The following is a 19,178-nucleotide window of genomic DNA, read 5'->3' on the forward strand; positions in this document are numbered from 1 at the left end:
GGTTCTGCTTGTTGGGCCTCGCGTACTCTTTCGTCCACTGGCCATGTGGCAGCGCCCAGGATGCAGGAAGGAGGCAGGATGGGACCTGGTTCCAAATCGGGTGGGTCTGGAGAGTAGATTCGGGAGAGTCCGTCGGGCTTTACGTTCCGGGTGCCAGGGCGGAAAGTCAGCGAGAACTTGAAGCGACCCAGGAATAGGGTCCAACGAGCCTGTCGGGAGTTCAGGCGACAGCGTTCTGAAGGTAAGTCAGATTTTTGTGGTCAGTCCAGACGATAAAAGGCTGGACGGTCCCCTCCAGCCAATGTCTCCACTCTTGTAGAGCAAGAACGACCGCCAGGAGCTCCTAGTTTCCGACGTCATAGTTCTTCTCCGCAGGTGAAAGGCGTCGGCTGAAGAAGGCGCAGGGATGGAGCTTCTGGTCTTTGTGGCTGCGTTGGGAGAGGACCGCCCCCACCCCAGTGTCGGAAGCGTCGAGCTCGACCACAAATTGGAGTTCTGGATCTGGATGGGCGAGGATCGGAGCAGACCTGAACATCTCTTTGAGACGGAGGAAGGAAGCCTCGGCGTCGTCGGACCACATGAACACCTGTTTGGGAGAGGTAAGTTTTGTTGGTGGTTCGACAATTCGGCTATAGTTCTTGATAAAGCGTCTAGGAAACCCAAGAAGCACTGGAGTTGCTTCCGGGTGGTGGGATTAGGCCAATCCTTGACGGCGGAGATCTTCGAGGGGTCGGGAGCGAGACTGCCCTGTTCCACTATAAATCCCAGGAAGGGAACAGACTGGGCCTGAAACACGCACTTCTCGGCTTTGACAAATAACTTATTTTCTAAGAGTCTCAGTAGAACTAGGCGGACATGCTGGACATGTTCCTCTTCGGTCTCAGAAAAAATCAAGATGTCGTCCAGGTAGAGGAAGAGGAACCTGTCCAGCATGTCGCGCAAAATGTAATTTGCCAAATGCTGAAATACAGCAGGGGCGTTGGTCAGACCGAAGGGCATGACCAAGTATTCGTAATGTCCGATGGGGGTGTTGAATGCGGTCTTTGATACGGACCAGGTGGTAAGCATTACGGAGGTCGAGTTTGGAAAATATCTTCGCTTTACTGAGGGGGTTGAATGCGGCGTCCAGGAGGGGAAGAGTGTAGCGATTCTTTACAGTAATGTCATTCAGGCCCCGATAATCGATGCAGGGCCGAAGGGAGCCGTCTTTCTTCTCTACGAAGAAGAACCCGGCCCCCACAGGAGAAGAGGAAGGACGAATCAGCCCCGCTGCCAGAGACTGGTTTATATACTCCTCCATGCTCTGGCGCTCGGTGCGTGAGAGGTTGTATAACCTCCTCGAGGTAAGGGTGGCGCCAGGGAGGAGGTCTATTCCACAATCAAAAGGTCGATGAGGTGGCAGAGAGAGGGCAAGGTCCTTAGAGAACACCTCAGCAAGTCCATGATAGACCTCGGGAACGCCGGTGAGGTCTGGAGGTGCGGGAAGTACGTCAGGAGGATTCGACAAAGAGGGCTGAGCAGACTTGAGACAGCGGGAATGGCAGTGGACACTCCAGCTGGCAAGTTGACCTGTGGACCAGTCAAAGGCGGGGTTGTGGAGAGACAGCCACGGAAGACCCAAGACCACCGACGCCGAGGAAGCCGGGATGATGAAGAGCTGGATCTCCTCGACGTGGTTGCCAGACAGGATCAAGGTGATGGGAACTGTGCGGTGAGTGACTTCGGCCAGCAGGTTCCCATTGAGATCGGAGATGGTCTTGGGTTGAGGTAGGGGAGTCATCGGGATACCAGCTTGTTGGGCAAAGAGAGTGTCTATGAAGCTGTCATTTGCTCCTGAGTCCACCAGACAGGTGGTAGCTATCCCCTCTGTTCCCCATCAAAGCTGGGCCTTCAGTGTGACACGGGTAGGTGCAGGACAGGTTACTGCTCTACTCACCAGCACTCCTGCATGTGCTGGTGAGCTTACGCTTTTGGGCGCTGAGGACAGAAGGCGATGACGTGACCAGACTGCCCACAGAAGATGCAGACCCCCGACTGCCAATCACGTCGTCTCTCTCTGAGTCGGCCATCAAGACGAATAGCTAGCTCGATAAGTGAGTCAAGGTTGGGAGCCATATCGCGAGTAGCTAATTAGTCTTTTAGTTCCTCATTAAGCCCACGTAAAAATATAGCCCATAACGCCACATCGTTCCTACCACTTTCTGACGAATTACCTTGCTTCAGTGAGAGTAGACGGTTAGCGATGTCACTATTGTGGAACGAGTGATCGAAAACGCGAGTTAGCTCAGTAGCAAAAACAGCGTAGGAAGCGGGACAATTTTGTGCGTTACGGAAAAAAGCCGCAGCCCACTGAGCTGCTCTACCAGTTAGAAGATTAACCACGAATGCTATTTTAGCATGGTCTGAAGGGTAAGTAGCCGGCTGTAAATCGAACACCAGAGAGCATTGAAATAAGAAGCTGGCACATCTGTTCCCCGAAAATCGTTCGGGGGTCAGATCCCAACAGCGGCTCCTACGTGGCAACAGTGTTCGTTCAGTTGTTCTCAAGGAACGGACTCACTCGCAGGTGTAGCAGGGAGGAGCACTGATGTCCACGAGGATCGTGGAGGGAGGTTGCTGCTTCGTCGGCGTGGAGGAGAAGAAGGATCTGATGATTCACAGGAGGCACGATTCCGGAGGAGTTGGAATCCGCGGCGACTCCGTGTTTCTCTCAGAAGCAGGAGACGTGGTGACCTGAAGACGGAGGCGAAGGTAAGTAGCGATCTATAAGAGTAAATGTTTCTAGGAGCGAGGTAAGTGTGACTTTACCAGCTTAACGAAAACGAGGAACTGATGCCAGAGAATCGCGAAGCTCCGCCTTATAAGCCCACATGATCGCTGATCAGGAACAGCTGGGCAGGAGCTGCGCAGGTGGTGGTAATCACTGGCGTCATTCTCCTGAATGTGGGTCAACCACGCCCCCTGCAGAGACAGAGAGAGAGAGAACACGGAGCAGCAACAACAATAACAACAACACGATTCATGGAATGTGGATCGTGACAGCATTGAGTGGTCATCAAGTCTAGAAAAGATATTGAAATAATGAATGACTTAACCTTAAATAACCCGAATAACAATATTGAATGTTTAGTTAATACATTAATTAACAGTTAGTATATGCTTAATTAAACATGGTTATCAATGCTATGTTGATGTGATTTTGAAAACAGCATGTTGAGAGTTGATATGCTGCAAATACAGTGTCTTCAGAAAAGATGTAATAGACAATCTGATCATTAAATACATGAAAAATGAGCCACAGTTAGAGTTCACATAGACCTCCGTTTCACTGTCTGTGTGCAGACTGATCATGAGGGCGACTTCAGTTATGTTACGAAAGCAAAGTTGATTAAAAAAAAAAACAAAAAAAAAAAAAACATTAATTATTTATCAGTTTTTACAGTGAAGAGAGAACTAAGATAAACGCAACTTAAAACAAACAACATCAAAGATGTCAGGCGGCAACACTGTAGCCACCTCCCAATTAACAGCGTGTCGTTACTGTCACTTTAAGAGGCAAAGAGGAAGAGCTACTTCACATGTCTAACCTCCAACTTTTCCCCTCAAAGCTGCTGCCCCTGTAACATACACATACACATGCACACACACACACACACACACACATCAAAAGTAAATTACACAGTCCGATAGATCACTGCTTTCTCCTGCTCATTTGGATACAGACTGGTCCACGACAAACTCTTGTCAAAAGTGTCACATATATCTGTAATTCTAAAAGGCTGTGTGTGTGTGTGTTGGGGGGGGGGGTGTGGGTGTGTGTATGTGTGTGTGTGTGTGTGTGTGTGTGTGTGTGTGTGTGTGTGTGTGTGTGTGTGTGTGTGTGTGTGTGTGTGTGTAAAGCTCTCATTAATCTGTCCGTGGCCTTTCGCCGGCTTATGAAGTCCTGATTATGCGTCATTCTTACGGCTTCATTTATTTGAACACACACCCCATAATCACGCTCGCAAATATACGCCTTTAAAAAAATAAAAAGAAAGCTGCCATTTTCATCACGGCGCCGACAATGTGCGCTGGAAATCATTCTGACTTCCCTTGAGCTGAGCCATCAGCGCTCACAACAATAGCAATCAGAGGGGGAAAAAACCTCTCAGCTACAGAGCGTCAAGCTTGACTACATTAATAATATTAATAAAACAGCAAATTGAATGTGTGAGCTCGGAGGTGGGGACAGAAAGTGTCTCGAAATCCTCTAAAGACGTCTGTCTTTGTCTCGGGCTTGTTTCTCTTTTCATTACTGGCTCATTGAAAGTGAAGGCTAATGACAAAATAGCACGCTAATTCCTGTAATTGTGTGTGTTTGTCAGCGGAAATTTGCGAATGACGGCGCTTCTTCTTTCAGATCTTTAAGTCAGTAGCTTCGGGGGTGGCATTGTTACTGACAAAGCTTTCACAGACAGGTCATGAATGGAGGTGGCCAGAGAATCAGCTCCCCTGGAGAATGCTTGCACAACAAACTAAAAGGGAGAGATAGTTGCACAGTTTTTAACTCGTGGAGGCTGCGTTCCATTTCCATTGCAGCTCGGAAGTTGTGACAGCTCCTCCTGAGTTCTCCTGGTTCCAGTTGAGAAGTCGAGAAAACTGTGGATGCAAACAAATCTCAGGGTAGCTTTCGTTAGCCAAAGCAATACCAGTGGATAACAATGCTCTACATCACGTGTCAAACTCAAGACATCATTTTAAGTGGCCCGCGAGGTCTATGCTGCTTTAATGTGTGTGTTGACCATAAACTACATTTCCCGCAATGCATGGTGATTGTGTTACCGTGAAGTCACGGCATCCCGCCACTAGATTGCAGTGTATCATTGTTATGAATGAAATTAAGATCAAAATATTCACAAATGATCCCAAAATATCCAGGAAGAGAAAGATTGATGCAGATGGAAGGCAGTTTCAAGAAAGATGGGAAGGTGAATACATGGTTGTGCTTCAAGGAGAAAAACCGGTATGTCTTTTGTGTTATGAGGCGATGTCGGTCGTCAAAGAGTAGGATCTACGTTGGCATTTTGACACCAAATAAGGAGCCAAGTATGCCAACGTAAGCCTTCAAGGAAAACAACAAATTGTTAATTAAAATTGCTAAAATCTCACTGAAAAGTCATGAACGTGACGTCCGACACAAGAATCAAAGCCAACAATGTCCAACTGTATAGATTAAACTGAAAAATCCTGTAGAACGTGCATTAATCTAAGATTTAGCAAAGCAAATGTGGTATTTCAGTTCAGTGACTGTCAGACAGAGTCTGAACAACTGAACCATTCTGTCAACAAACCTTTTTAATGATTCACTTTCACCCAAAACAACTGCTTTACAAGTCACAGGAGCATACCTATGTTCCCCCGCTATTCATTAAGGGGTTCAATATATGGGGATTATTTTTCCCACCATAATTCCCATAACTGCTGCATTGTGGGACATTGGTCTATGCCTCCGATTATTTAATTTAATTTCGTTAGTCCTATAATATCATCAGTTTATTTTGAAAAGTGCTGAGGACAATATCCATATCCTGGAGTGTGTACAATTATGTTCTGTTCGTTTTGACTTTTGTTAACACTAGGTGACCACGAATAGTTGTTGACTGGATTCGGAGGAGCCTGATTCATCACAAATGTGGTTATGAAATAAACACCTACCATTCTGACTCTCTGAAGGTTCTCATTGCTGATACTACATAGATTTTTTTTGTTTTGTAATATATACCTATAGCCTTTTTGACACAAACATCAGCAGTTCCCCGGTTTGTTCATTGACCGGCAACAGCGGGGAACAAATAAATAATAATAATAATAATGTCCTACTTTCCCCGGGTCCTTTTGGGGGAAACTGGGGAACATAGGATCCGGGGAACATGGGGATGATCCCAAATCACTACATCTGCTGATTGTAAAGCCGTTTGTATACGACTGATTTACTGTGAAACAAATATGACAGAAGTGCAATTAGAAGTAAAAGTAGCAGTTCTACAAATAGAACGCACCAACTCTCTGTGAAAACAGCACGGACAAGAAAGAAAGAAAGTTTTTAGCCTCTTTACTAAAGCTTCACCTAATAAAATCTATACCAGCTTAAGTCCAATGCTGCGTTCACACCAAATACAAATGTTTTCATTGCGCAGTGCCATTCGTGCCACAGGGTAATTGCATCTTTGTGTGAAATCAACAGCTGACACGCTCTCTCCTTTTTGCTTTTGTCCGGGTACATATAGCAAACTTGTGTCATAGAGCTCCTAGTGTCCATTTTCTCCTCTGGCCGTGACGTCATCTGGAGAATCTCAATGCTGATCGGTCATCACGTCATTGCATTCTTTGCCTAGATGTTCAACATGAGCGCTGGAGTGAAAGACGTGTCATGCTGTGGTGCATGATTCACGGCAAGCTTCTGTTTCCTTGTGTCCATATGTAGTAGGATCTCCTAGAATTTCTGATTTCACCGGGCATTCCTCAATTTGGATTTCAGAAACTCGGAGAAACCTCACATACCTTGAGTCAGGATTCCAAGATGGCTGCCACCATACAAACGCTGCTCCTTTTATCTTTAATAGCACTTGTGTAGACATGTTGTCATGCTGTTTGTGTGATCAACGACGTCTAACCTGAGACACTTTGGACGTCAGCATGAGCTTCATCTCTCAGGTGGGTTTTACAGCACAGTCACCGCTGACTCAACTGTATACTGTACGTCAGTGGGTTACACAAGCACACCTGAACTATGGGACAAAGAGAAGACAATGTTTTATGAAATAATTCACTCAAGGGAACACAGAGGCAGTAAACTGCACATTACTCACTCAATTAGCGCTGAGAAGAAAGGGGTTTCACAGACATAATCAAATTATTCTGAATACCACAATATTTTCTTTAACCTTCATAATAAATAGATTCAGCGTTAACATGAGAGCAGACAAAGGAGTCTTTTATGGAACCTGAGCAGAGAACAGAGAAGAGAGTAGAGAGCAGAGGCTTAAACAAACCATACAACGTGCTTATAAACTGACCTGATCAGGACCAGAAGTATATATATATATATATTTCAAGGGCAGACGGTGTATACGGATGGAGAAAGAGGAGGAGAAACATAATTTATTTCCTAAGCAATTCCAAAGATCCTTAGTACTAATATTCCTTTCAGCCGTCTCTGCCAGAAAATGTCGTCATTATCAGTGTTCTAGACATATTGTCTGTCATTGTCCAATCAGAATCTTCAGATTCAAGTCACGTTTTATGGTCCTGCGGGGCGATTCGATTGAAGTGGAGAATCGCCCAAAAATTCTCCCTTTGACTCTCATGTTAAAAAAGTTTTTTTTTCGAAAAAAAACCCCCCTCCAATGCATTTTTAATGAGGATTTATGTGCATGCACTAACGTGCTTGTGTCATACGTAAACTGAGCAAAGAGAGGAGGGGATAACTTCTCTTCACTTCACGTCACGTCTCTCGATAAGTTGTTCGCCTCTCTGGTGGCGGCGCTCTAAGCGAAGCTCAGTTTAAAAAAAAACCGGAGGATTGTGCTGGTTTAACCATGTCCCAGCACGAACGGATGAGTCATTTGAGGCTACGTTCGTTAGCTTGTTTGCTAACATTGTTGATGTTTGTATCGCTCAGGGTTTAACTGCAGGTTAAACTTCACGCAAATCAGACCATCGGACTGTTTCGTGTAAGAAAGTTTTCTAAGATGCGTTTAGTAACACATCTGAATAACGATTTTGACTGATTTGACTGCACAATCTTGTCATATGTTTGTTGTGTGTATCTGGTAAAAGTTGTGAAAGCTCTTGATCCTTGGTCAGTTAATAAATACTTGACTTAAAATGCTGCCCCTGTCTTTATGTGGTTGCTGGACACATCTTGTGTCCTGTTTTGCACTATAAACCAACAGAATCCTGAACAGTGTGTGTGTGTGTCAGGCTCCTATGATTTCTCTGATTTGTTGTGTCGCTCTGAACTTCAGACGACCTTGAAACTAAAGGACCACTTGGGAAAATTGTTTTTGTTCCTCCATATCACCTTGGCAACTATGCTAATAAATAGCTCTTTGAGAGACCTTCCTACCCCCATCTCCCCTAAAAACACTGTTACAGCTGTTATTGTTAACGTTTACCATGTCTGATCCAGTTCCTCATAAATGAGGTTCGGCCTCATTAGGACCAGGTTTTGGTCTCCATGAGGACGACTGGTCCTGAAAAGTTCAGTGTTTAAAAATATCTTGAAGAGGCACAAAAGACAAAAACACTTGTTTTCATATCTTTGATGAATACCCTGGCCCCTTACCTTAACCTTTACACCAGCAATTTTTAAGAAAGTAAAATAAGCCTTGTTTCTGTGAACACTTCTTATTTTAGGCCTAAAAAGAAAAATTGTTTTTCCTGGAGAAAAAAATATCTATTATCTTTTATTTCATCGAGATGTTAGCAGAAGTATTTTTTAAATACAGAATTGAAATTCACTATCACAGATTGGTGCAAATATAAGACATTCAATGACAGTTTAATCATGTAAAGGAAGACCAATACTACTTACAGTAAACATTTCTTTTCCCTTGTTGAAAGGGCAAATTGATCTGAAAGTGGCTATAGATTTATAAGCTCGTTTTAAGCAAAAATGTACTTACCCAACTGGCATATTATTTTTCTTAAAACAAGAGCATTTAAATCAATGTAAGATTTAAGACTAGTATTCCAGCTGCATCAGTCAAAAACAACGGGATCTCTGAGACTGCCGCCATATTCTGTCAGAATATCAGCAATATCCAGAACAGTCACTGCCAATAACGTATGAAAAACAGCAGGGCACTGCAATAATACATGAATACAAATGAACTCGGTATAATGTGTGTAATCTTTTCAGTTTCCATGCGTACATTCATAGAGAGGAGCCTCAGGAGCCATTATTGTTAGGAGATTCTTATGTTTGCCACAAGGGGGCAGCACCTCTCCAGTGAGATTGGACAGCTGAGTTCACTGATCATGCTGTAAGTGTTTCAGTGGCTTATGTTATGTTGTGTTGTTAATAAAGCATTCTAAGGTACAGTCAGCAGGATGTTGACATCGCAGTTCAATTATTCCAGAATAATCTGTGAACACAATGTAAATCAATTGCTCTGACAGTGAAAACAGCAGACTAAAGATTGTTATTTGAAATACACATACATTTTTATTGTTGACAGTGGATATCTGATATTGACTTTTTACTGTGTGAATTTTGCAACAGAACGAGACATTTAAGTGACTGGAGATACAAAAACCAAGCAGTCAAGTCATTTGCATTGTTAATCAAAAACAAAGAAAGTGTACATTGTGTTGTGTTGCACAGTGGCTGAGAGGATCCTAACTACAAGCTCTATCTTTTTTTCCATTAGTTGTGTCTAGATAGTGTTAAGCAGATAGTGTTAAGCGAGCTGCACTGCTTTGTCATTTCCATGTCGCAACAGGAAGCAAAAGCCAGCTGAACATTTTCATCATAGCTTTAAATATAAAGCTGCTACATCACAGTGCTCTGTGCATCATATAATACTCAAGGCTGCACAAAATACATTAATGTCATCATCGAAACAAATCCATCCAGGTGCAGTATGTGTCAGGTAAACAGTAAGTTACAAATGATCTACATCAGCTCAGGAAGCAGCAGTCGAGTCAGACTCCATCATCATCATCAATGGTTAACCATCACTAGTAAAAGTTGCAGTCATTCCTATGTGATACACATGCCAAACGTGCATTGCAGAGACAGAGTGTCGAAGAAACAGCAGAGGGCGCCAAAGCTGGTGCGAGGTTTGAACACGAGACAAGCGTCCATTCACAGTTCAAATCAAGAAAAGAATCAGAATGATGAGAGTCCTAATGAGCCATTAGATTATTAGATTATTGGATTATTGGTCACTGTGATTTGTTGCCTCTTTATACAAAGCTTCATGTCCAGGCCTGCGTAGCTTTAAGACTTATGTTTACATGTGAAGCCCATATATGCAGTTGTGTTGGGATAGTGTGTGGTCAGGTGTGTGTACACACACACACACACACACACACACACACACACACACACACATGGATATACAGTGTCTGTACCTGCAGAAACAGGAAGGAAGCATCATTCCACACAAAACAAAACTTTCAGTGCGAGCTAACGCGTTAAAACAGGAGAGCCTCATTTTCTATCAGCAACCTTTTATAATGACTTCAGTGGAATCTTTTCTGATGAGACATAAGCACATATCAGATTCAGTCATTCCCACTTTATCACACACAGATGGTGCAAGTTACCCAGTCTGTTACACACACGTATGACTACTTCCTGTTACCACTAATCTATGAATAACATAAAAATGTGAACAAAAATGTTGTGGCTCTTATTTTAAAGGTTCAAATGAAGTGGTGCCATGTAAAACTGGTGAGTGACCCTCAGCTCATTTGTCTTAAATACACAGTAGGAATACACATAATAACAACAATAATAAAAAATAATAACTGCTCTAAAACAAGATAAAAAAAATAACAACAAAAAAAACATAAAAATATGTATTTTATTTTAGAAGAATTGCCACTAAAATGACAGAACATGAAAACACATATTTATTTTACAAAAACATTATAACGTTACTGTATTTAAAATCCCTGAACCTGCCGTGAATTGTTGGTCACAGAACAAATGGGATGTCATGATCAGCTGCGACACTTTGAGAGTTATTGATTTTGATGTTTGACTGTTTTATCACAGTATAGCCATATTTTTGCAGATACCATTAAACTAGCATTAGCCTCATATTTATCACATTAATCTGATGAAATACTATAAATGAACTGATTAATAAGCTTATGATTTGAGGACTTGAATCATGAACATTACACAAACTACATAAACTTGAGTGAGCTAATAGCTTTGTGGAGCATTATGTTAGCTTCACATTAGTCGTTTATATAGTTGTTATAGTCATTTATATAGTTATAATAGGACACGTTTCTCATTTAAAGAGATGTATGGAATGGACAATAATAATAAGCATGAGGCTAACATTAGCATCGCACCATTAGCACCATTTAGGGCTGTGTTAGCTAGCAACATCCTGTTAGCTGGTTGTAAGCACTGATTTACAAGTGAGCTAATGCTCAAATAGCTAGCTATCTTGGTCAACATAATGTTAGCATCATAATGTTAGTGATATGGTTAAATGTGTCTCATTGAATTCAGTGAATGGCTGATAATAAGCATGAGGCTAATGGCTTTAGCTGATAATTCCAAGCATGTTAGATTAATCAAATGAGGTTTAAATTCAGTTTCAGTGTGATTCTCAGTGATTAGGTCTGATGTCACACGTCTATAAAGCTTAAATATATGGTTAGTAGGTGAAGGAACCGCACATACTATGTAATACATAATGCTCATTTTATTCAGACTAGGCACTCTTTTATTTAAGACATAAACCTTCCATAGACGTGTGGAAATATGTCGGTATAACTGTATTTGTAATGTCATGAATCATGATGAAATCCCTACAGAGCCTGTACTGCAGGGGGGATGAGAAAAGGACACACTACTGTTGTTTCAGAGCTAAAGTTAACAAACAGCAGATGTCCTCACTCAATGTTCTAAAGGACAGAGGCATTCAAGTTTCTCTCAAAATGAAAAAAGTAACAGGTGACGGTGATAATCGCTCATTCTAAACGCACAAGACAATGGAAACTGCACTGGCCGCTTGTGCTATGACTGGTGAGAAACACACACACACACACACACACACACACACACTTGGCTCTAAAGCTGCAGAAACAATGCTAAAAATCTGTACAATATTTAAATACTGTATTTACAGAAATAAACACACTTCATGGTTTGTCTCGAGTGGAATCGTTACTGGCTTCAACATATTCAAGTGACCTGTGGCATATTTCTCCACATCTAATGGTCAGAAGAACAAATAAAGGCAACGATGAGCACATGTGATGGCTGTACTGTTCACACTGAGCGTCACATTCCTGGACTGTGCATGGAAGAAATGAAGACCATTACTGGTGGCTTTGCATGATTGGGCCTGTTGATTAATGATTATGGTTCATATCAAATCATAGATGCTGCATCAAGTATGAGTGTTCTGAACGGCCTCAAATGTCACCATTGTCTACAAGGTTGATTGCCATGAGAGCAAAAGAGACAGAATTCAGTACAAATGTACGACCCCATATTCCACAACTATCATCATTTCCCTCAGCTCTACCAAACATTGTAGCATCTTCTGGTCAATAGTTTTGGTTTTTGAGTTTGGCTCAGTCTCATTGTGAATCTCTGGTGCTGCAGCTAACCTAGCATGGGCACATTTAGTCAAGATTAATATGTGTCCGTAATGGTGTTCTGCAGTCCTACGCAAGCACACCACCATTTTATGACTCAATAACACGTGTACCCTCCATGTACAAAACTTTCTGGATAAGTTGGTGGTACACTCTTGTTTTGGACAAAGTTTCAAAGAAAGGTATTTACATGACGTGTGGATTGCTTGCCTGATGTGGAATAGACATGTACACTCAAGTACACTCCAGCACAACTGTGTATATCTGAACAAGCAGTTCCACAATAGGACAGAACATGTGAAGATATTTGAAGACTTTACTCAGGAGTTGGTGGAGACAAAGACATACAGTTGTCTTCTGGAGGAGAACTGCCACTGTTTTAATGGGACCAAACAAACTATTTATGTTTAATTAATCAGTGGCAAATTCCATTCACTGAAGATGCTTCATGAATAGAGTTGCAAAGGTGCTGAACATTTCCAGTACATTTCCAGAAACTAATCATCAAGTCTTAGCTTCTACAAACTGCTCGACCTCTCACGCTGGATTCACATGTATGTGTCACATCAATGCCTGACAGTGGGCGGGGTTTAAGGTGGCTATCATAGATTAGCTGAGCAGTAATTGTCATGGCTGACAATGTCACTAGTGTTGTTAAAACGACGGTGATGTGATGTCTGCCGCGGGGGTAAAATGTTGTTGTTCAGTATTTGAGTTTCACGCATAAATGTGATATGATTGGTCTGTGCTTGCATTGCTGCTTGGAAAGTTGAACATTTCTCAATTTCTCTCACACATAATGTGAGTAAAGCAAATACTGCAGTCCAGTGACGCGGCTCCATTCAAAGTGAATGACAACTGTTTCATTTGAGGCCTCCACCAAATACGTGTGAATCCAGCATGAACTGAGCACAACCTGAATTCTGATTCTAATTTTTAAATAAGTTACATTTGCCTTGTTGATCAGCTGTTTTAGCTGCACTCCTAAGTCACATGGCTGCATGTTCATTTCAGACATAAAACAGTCAAAGCTGAGCTAAATTAAAATCATGTGAAGTTGACCTCTCCTGACCTGTCAGCATTGACTGATGTGGCCAAAAAAATTAAAAGAACAACAATGTCTTTATAATCATAAGGTGATTATGCAACTCTATATTTACAATTACAGATAAAAAAGCTGGAAAATAAATGGTTAATTACCGTTTGTAACGTCGTGTACCAATTACTGATACAGGTCTCAGATTAGAGTGTGAACGGTACCTGACTTTAGTTGTTTGCTACCATGTTATCTGGTGACTCTGAAACAGCACTGTCATGCATGAAGCTCCTTTTACTTATGGTTAACTATGAAATAACTACATATAACTATAAAGGGCTAAATTATGCAAAACCACTGGAATGGACCTTTAAACTGCTGTGAAGTGGAGCTGATGTAATATGTGGACATGAACAGACGTAGTTATTATTATTATTTTGTGTGGTGCACATACTGAAGCAGAGCTGAAACACAATGATGTGCAGCAACATTTAAAGAAAGAATCATCCTGAATGAGGAGAGATTTGAAAAACGGACTCTACGAAGCTTTAGCTGCAGGACCGCGGTGGATGGGTTTGTTAACAGTGACTTAATATGAGCAGATAAGCGGCAGTTGAATGTCAGCGAGCGTTTATTTCATTCTACTTTCCTGCTTCTTACACTTAAACTGAGCAGGAATTGAGATTCATCATCATTTACCCCTTTTTCCAGTAAATCTCCAGCTTAATGTGTGTGTATGTGTCAATATATGTGTGTTAAGCTGTTATTTTCCATTTTCCTGTTACATTAGCTTACTTAGTGGCTCAGGAAGTCAATGCTAGCTTTGACGGTGCGTCCGGTGGACACATCCACAGCCATGGCCCGGATCTCTGTGTCACCAAACTGCATGAGCGTCTGGATCTCGCGGCGTGGCGCCGTGCTTTCCGTTCCACTCACATCCAGACGAAGTGTCCCACACTTCCTGACACCAGACTCGCTGATGAAGCCCACGCGTTCCTTCTCGGAGCAGTAGACGTGGATGACGATAACCTGCTGCGAGGGCTTGGCTGGCGTGTAGCTCCGTTTCACCATCTCACCCAGTGAAACAGACTGGTCGGCGGCGATGAAGGTGTCGAAAACGTCGGTGCACCACCGAGTGCCGTCCTTCACCAGCAGCTTCTCCGGTGGGTGTTTGCCCTCCACAAAGCGATTGAGGACACCCACGCCGTACGTGAGGGGCGAGCGGCGGACTTTAATGACACTGGGGTCCAAGCCAAACAGCACAGCACCTTTCAGGATGGTGAGGCCAACATCGTGGGGAATGATGATGCGGCTGCGGCCCTGTAGCATGTTCTGGACGGCTTGCTGAAGCAAAGGTGACTCAGCAAAACCTCCCACTAAGAAGAGGAACTTAATGTCGCTGACCTCTGGCTTATCAAAGAGCTCGGCTGGAGGAGAAACACAGAATATCAGTGTGTAATAGAACAAACCAATAAACCAAGCAAAACAATGCTCACATCATGTGACCTACTTCTCACTGTTATGGTTGGTTTTAGACCTACAGATATTTAAGAGCACAGTGTAAACAGAGAAACTGTTTCTTCATTTAAACACTGCTCTGTCATGTTTTCTGGGATAAACAATCAACTGAGTAAACAAATATCACACGGGACTAGAGTGAGTATATATACAGTATTATAGTAGCATCATGCATATTGATTTCATTCCCATCTCGTGGCTGTTTGTGTGGCTGGAAGTCAAAGGACGTCACAACCTCAAGACCTGCTGAAACATTTTGAAAAAGCCCAGGGAAAGAACCCTGATTTATCTATGATTTATACAAAAGTGTGTGATTTGTGGTCATTAGGGAAGATAATATTGTATCCAAATGAATAATCACCTATTTTTGGTTGCTGTTTCTTTTTGTAGAATGACAAATATGAACTTGTCAAGATGCTACACAGTCATTTCTGTATCCTGTCGCAATGACATTCTACAATCTGTTGTATCATTATAAGTATCAGAAGTTAATTCACTTCCAGTCATGTTGAGCCTCCCTTTATTGATTCTGGTGATCGGGAATGTGATTGCATGTATGTGTGCGTAGGAAAAGTGTGTGGAGCTACATAACAGCCCATGTTTTCAGACACATTCTGTGTGTGTGTGTGTGTGTGTGTGTGTGTGTGTGTGTGTGTGTGTGTGTGTGTGTGTGTGTGTGTGTGTGTGTGTGTGTGTGTGTGTGTGTGTGTGAGGAGGGAGCGGCTTACTGAGATGTTGGATGATGTGATCGATCGTGGGCTTGAAGAGGGAATTCATCGCATCTGGACTCATCCTCAGCATTCCCTGAGACGACCATTTGACAAAATCCACACTGGACACAAGAGGTGAGAACGTCTGTTAGATTCAGTTTGGTGGATGGATGACTGATTGATGAAATATTGATGAAAACATTGTAGAATGGCATGGACAAACTTCCGATGATGAAAGCCAGTCCTTAAAACTTGGTCTCAATCTCAGCACCTTTGCAACTCAGTGATGGCTTCTTTAATTACAGCTGATGTCAAACACACACACTTTGTTTTATTGTTTTAACAGAACTTTAAAGACAAATGTAAGGTTTGTGATTGTCTGAGATATAAACACATCTGTGTGTCACTGTTCTACAACACATACGTTTAAGTTTGAGAAAAAAGAAGTTTGTTAACCCCGTCTGTCAATCTGCTTCATTTTCTAATCAGCTACTAATCTATGTTTCACATAATCATCTGTCTCCAGCTGTCCTCTGTCCTCTGTCTCCTGTCCTCTGTCCCTCACTGACCCCTGAAATAATCCATATCCATCTGCTCATGTCCCCATGGGTTTGATCTGCTGTGATGTGCACATTCAGTGAGTGAGTGAGTGTGATAGTGCTGTAATGTTGGCCCCACCCAAGGCTTTCCAGAAAATTGAGACATCTGACTGGGTCTCAGGAGCCTGGATGGCAAACTGACATGAGAAAAGGCCATTAAAGTCTAGATTCCACGGTCCCAGAGGATGTTTTAGTCCTCTAATGGACAAGAGTGATAGGTTATGTCACAATAAAAGGATACTGAGGTGAAGTTGTATGAGTTACTGGCACATAATGTCTGCATTGTGACTTATTCAATGATCTTCTGATTCATGTATGTTTTGACTTTTTACAGATGTTGAGGGCCCACAGTTGGGGGCCTTCACAGCACACAGCTGCTGTAACAACAGTGTCACGCTAATGGAGTACTAACCCGTGAACATGAAACCACTCCATAGTTCCCTCACAGCAACAATGCATTTATCTAATGAGCATCTAGGCTCACACAGAACCATATCAGTCAGATTATGTCTCTCTACATGGTTTAAATAACTTAAGCAGTTTTTATGAAGCAGTTTGAGCTCTAAGTGCCGTTTTAAAAACATAATGCTCCAACAGCGTGACATTATTCGCTTCCAAAGTCAAAATGAGTTAAAATGCCTGCTTTTTATTCTTGTTATCTTTTTGGTTTACAGATTTCATCAGATTTTAAATGTTTTTCTTCTCGATATCAGACCCAATGATTTTGACCAGTATTGGAACAACGGTGATATTGAGTCTCACATTAATTTGAGTGTACTGAATCCCGAGAATCCGTTCATTAAAATGATTCGTTCAAAAGATTCGTTCACCGAATCGTTCAGTGCTTAGCAGGAGCCCAGTGCCCTGCCACGTGACTCACGTCCTCCCTGAGTGCAGTACGTTCATGGGTCAGTGAGTGAGTGACTACACTCGCCTGCCATGACAGACTCCTCCTCCCTCCCAAGTTTTGATACAAGAGTACAGTTTAATTGCAAAACAGCATTATAATAATGATAATATTGATGATGATAATACAAAAACAATAATACTTAAAGGGGAAATAAGTAGTTTATAGTGCCATCTAGAGGAGAGACTGGAATTTACAACAAAGACCTGCTGCCCTGCTCACCCCCTCCCTTCCCTGAGCGCTACGGTATCCGCAGCTGGTCAAATGTCGTCCTCGTCGTCTTTCTCCGTGTCAGCAGATGAGGTTCGTGAGGCGAGGGAGAGGGCGAGCTACCGCGGCCGTAGCAGACGAAGCGGAGAGAGAGGAGGCGGGACTTCCGCTACAAGTAAAGAGACGCTTGTTTTGTTCTCTTGCGTTTGTCCTTACAGGCTCCGGTAGAAACATGGCGTCTCGCTGCTAACAGTGGCTATGCAACCGCGGTCCGCGGTCATGTTATTTAACATGACTTTTTGAAACACTACAAAAATGAAACAAAAACTATTATACAGCGACTAGACAATGCAGGAGCACATAATATGTATAAAAAAGTGGATTTTGGGTTATATAAACCCATAAATACTACATATTGTACCTTTAAATAAAAAGTAAAAGTATAAATGTATTAATATTATTTTTATTTTTAGTATTCGTATTATTATAGCCTCACATAGAGGATAATACTATCCTCTAATACTAATGCACATATACATTTGTTATTATTTTAAATATTGCAGCTATAGGTGAGTCTCTCTTCTGTCTCCTCTCCTCTCATTACTTTATGTGTACCTAAATCTGTTAATGGGGCTAGTGTGTGTGTGTGCGCTTGTTTCTAAGTGGCTTAGCTTGACTAAACATTAGCCGACAGTGCCGAAGACCAGTGAGTGACAGCGTCGGCGAACGACTTCACGAGTCATTCACAGATTGTGGCAGTTCCGCTCCCGGCCGCCACGATCGCTGCTGAGCTCAACTGAACTAAGAAAGCAACGAATCAGTTCATGAAGTGATCCCATTCAGTTCGTTCATTCAAAAGATCAGTTCTTTCGAACGAATCACCCGTGACCCACACAACACTGTCTCACATGGCCTCATCCCTACTCCACATCTAGGGCTGCAATGAAAATTCATCGACGATAAAATTTAAGCGTCCATGTGTCGTGTTATTGTTGTTGTAAACAAACACACACTCGCGCTATCCAGAACTAGCTACAGGAAGTGCTGGGGGCAGTATTGCTCACTGTTTACATTCCGCAAGGAAGCAGAGAAGAACAACGCACAAATTATGGCGGAAACTCGAAAACTCTCACCCAAAGTTTCCAAAGTTTGGGAACATTTCACTGAAAATAAAACAGCGAAACCCGTTAAATGCAATCTCTGTGAAGCGCAACTCTCATTCCATGGTAGCGTTACGGCAATTCACAAACACCTTAAACGGCGGCAGCCCGGAGCTGCTGTATCATCATGTATCACAGAGAAGTGAGTTCACAAATAACACTGATACCACATAGACATTTTTAAATCACACACTCCATATTAATCATCAGCCTGTGATGCAAGTATATAATAGGTTTGTGTTGTACATCTATCAGTCGGAAAATCATGAAAGAAGCTAGCTTAGCGAACACTAGTTCACTTACGTTAATGCATACTTTACGGCAGTAATCGGTGAATTACAAGCGAAGCTGCTTTGACATACTTAATTTCAGCCCCTGTAGATACGAGCGTTTATAATGAATTGTAAACCTCTTTCACTTATCAACTGTGTGATTTGGAGCATATTAATTCAATATTTAAGCTGTAAGAAATATGTGATAATTTTTTTCAGGTATTTAACTGTGTTAAATGCCGTGTTATTAAAGCACACGCGTGAGTCCACTGTATGTAGGTTAAACACAAGTCCAAAATAGGTGCTAACGGAGATAATCGTGTTTAGTCGACTAATCGGAAAAATAATCGATAGATTAGTCGTCAAAAGAAATACGTTTTAGTTGCAGCCCTATCCACATCGTTTGGGGATTTTGATCTCTGGTTTTCTG

At 42.3% G+C, this 19,178-nt stretch overlaps 1 protein-coding gene across 1 annotated transcript in view; it reads right to left on the reverse strand.

The window, feature by feature from the left end:
- Nucleotides 1-14,112: 14,112 nt before the first annotated feature.
- hspa12a (heat shock protein 12A) overlaps nt 14,113-19,178 on the reverse strand; it is a 57,638-nt gene continuing 52,572 nt past the window's right edge. The window contains exons 11-12 of the mRNA XM_083897347.1: nt 15,619-15,722; nt 14,113-14,799 (exon numbers count right to left, since the gene is read on the reverse strand). Coding sequence (XP_083753473.1) covers nt 14,168-14,799; nt 15,619-15,722 — 736 coding nt within the window. The 3' untranslated portion in view covers nt 14,113-14,167. The remainder of the gene's footprint in view (nt 14,800-15,618; nt 15,723-19,178) is intronic.

Source organism: Microchirus variegatus (genome assembly GCF_963457635.1).
Source record: "Microchirus variegatus genome assembly, chromosome: 11".
Taxonomy (NCBI): Eukaryota; Metazoa; Chordata; class Actinopteri; order Pleuronectiformes; family Soleidae; genus Microchirus; species Microchirus variegatus.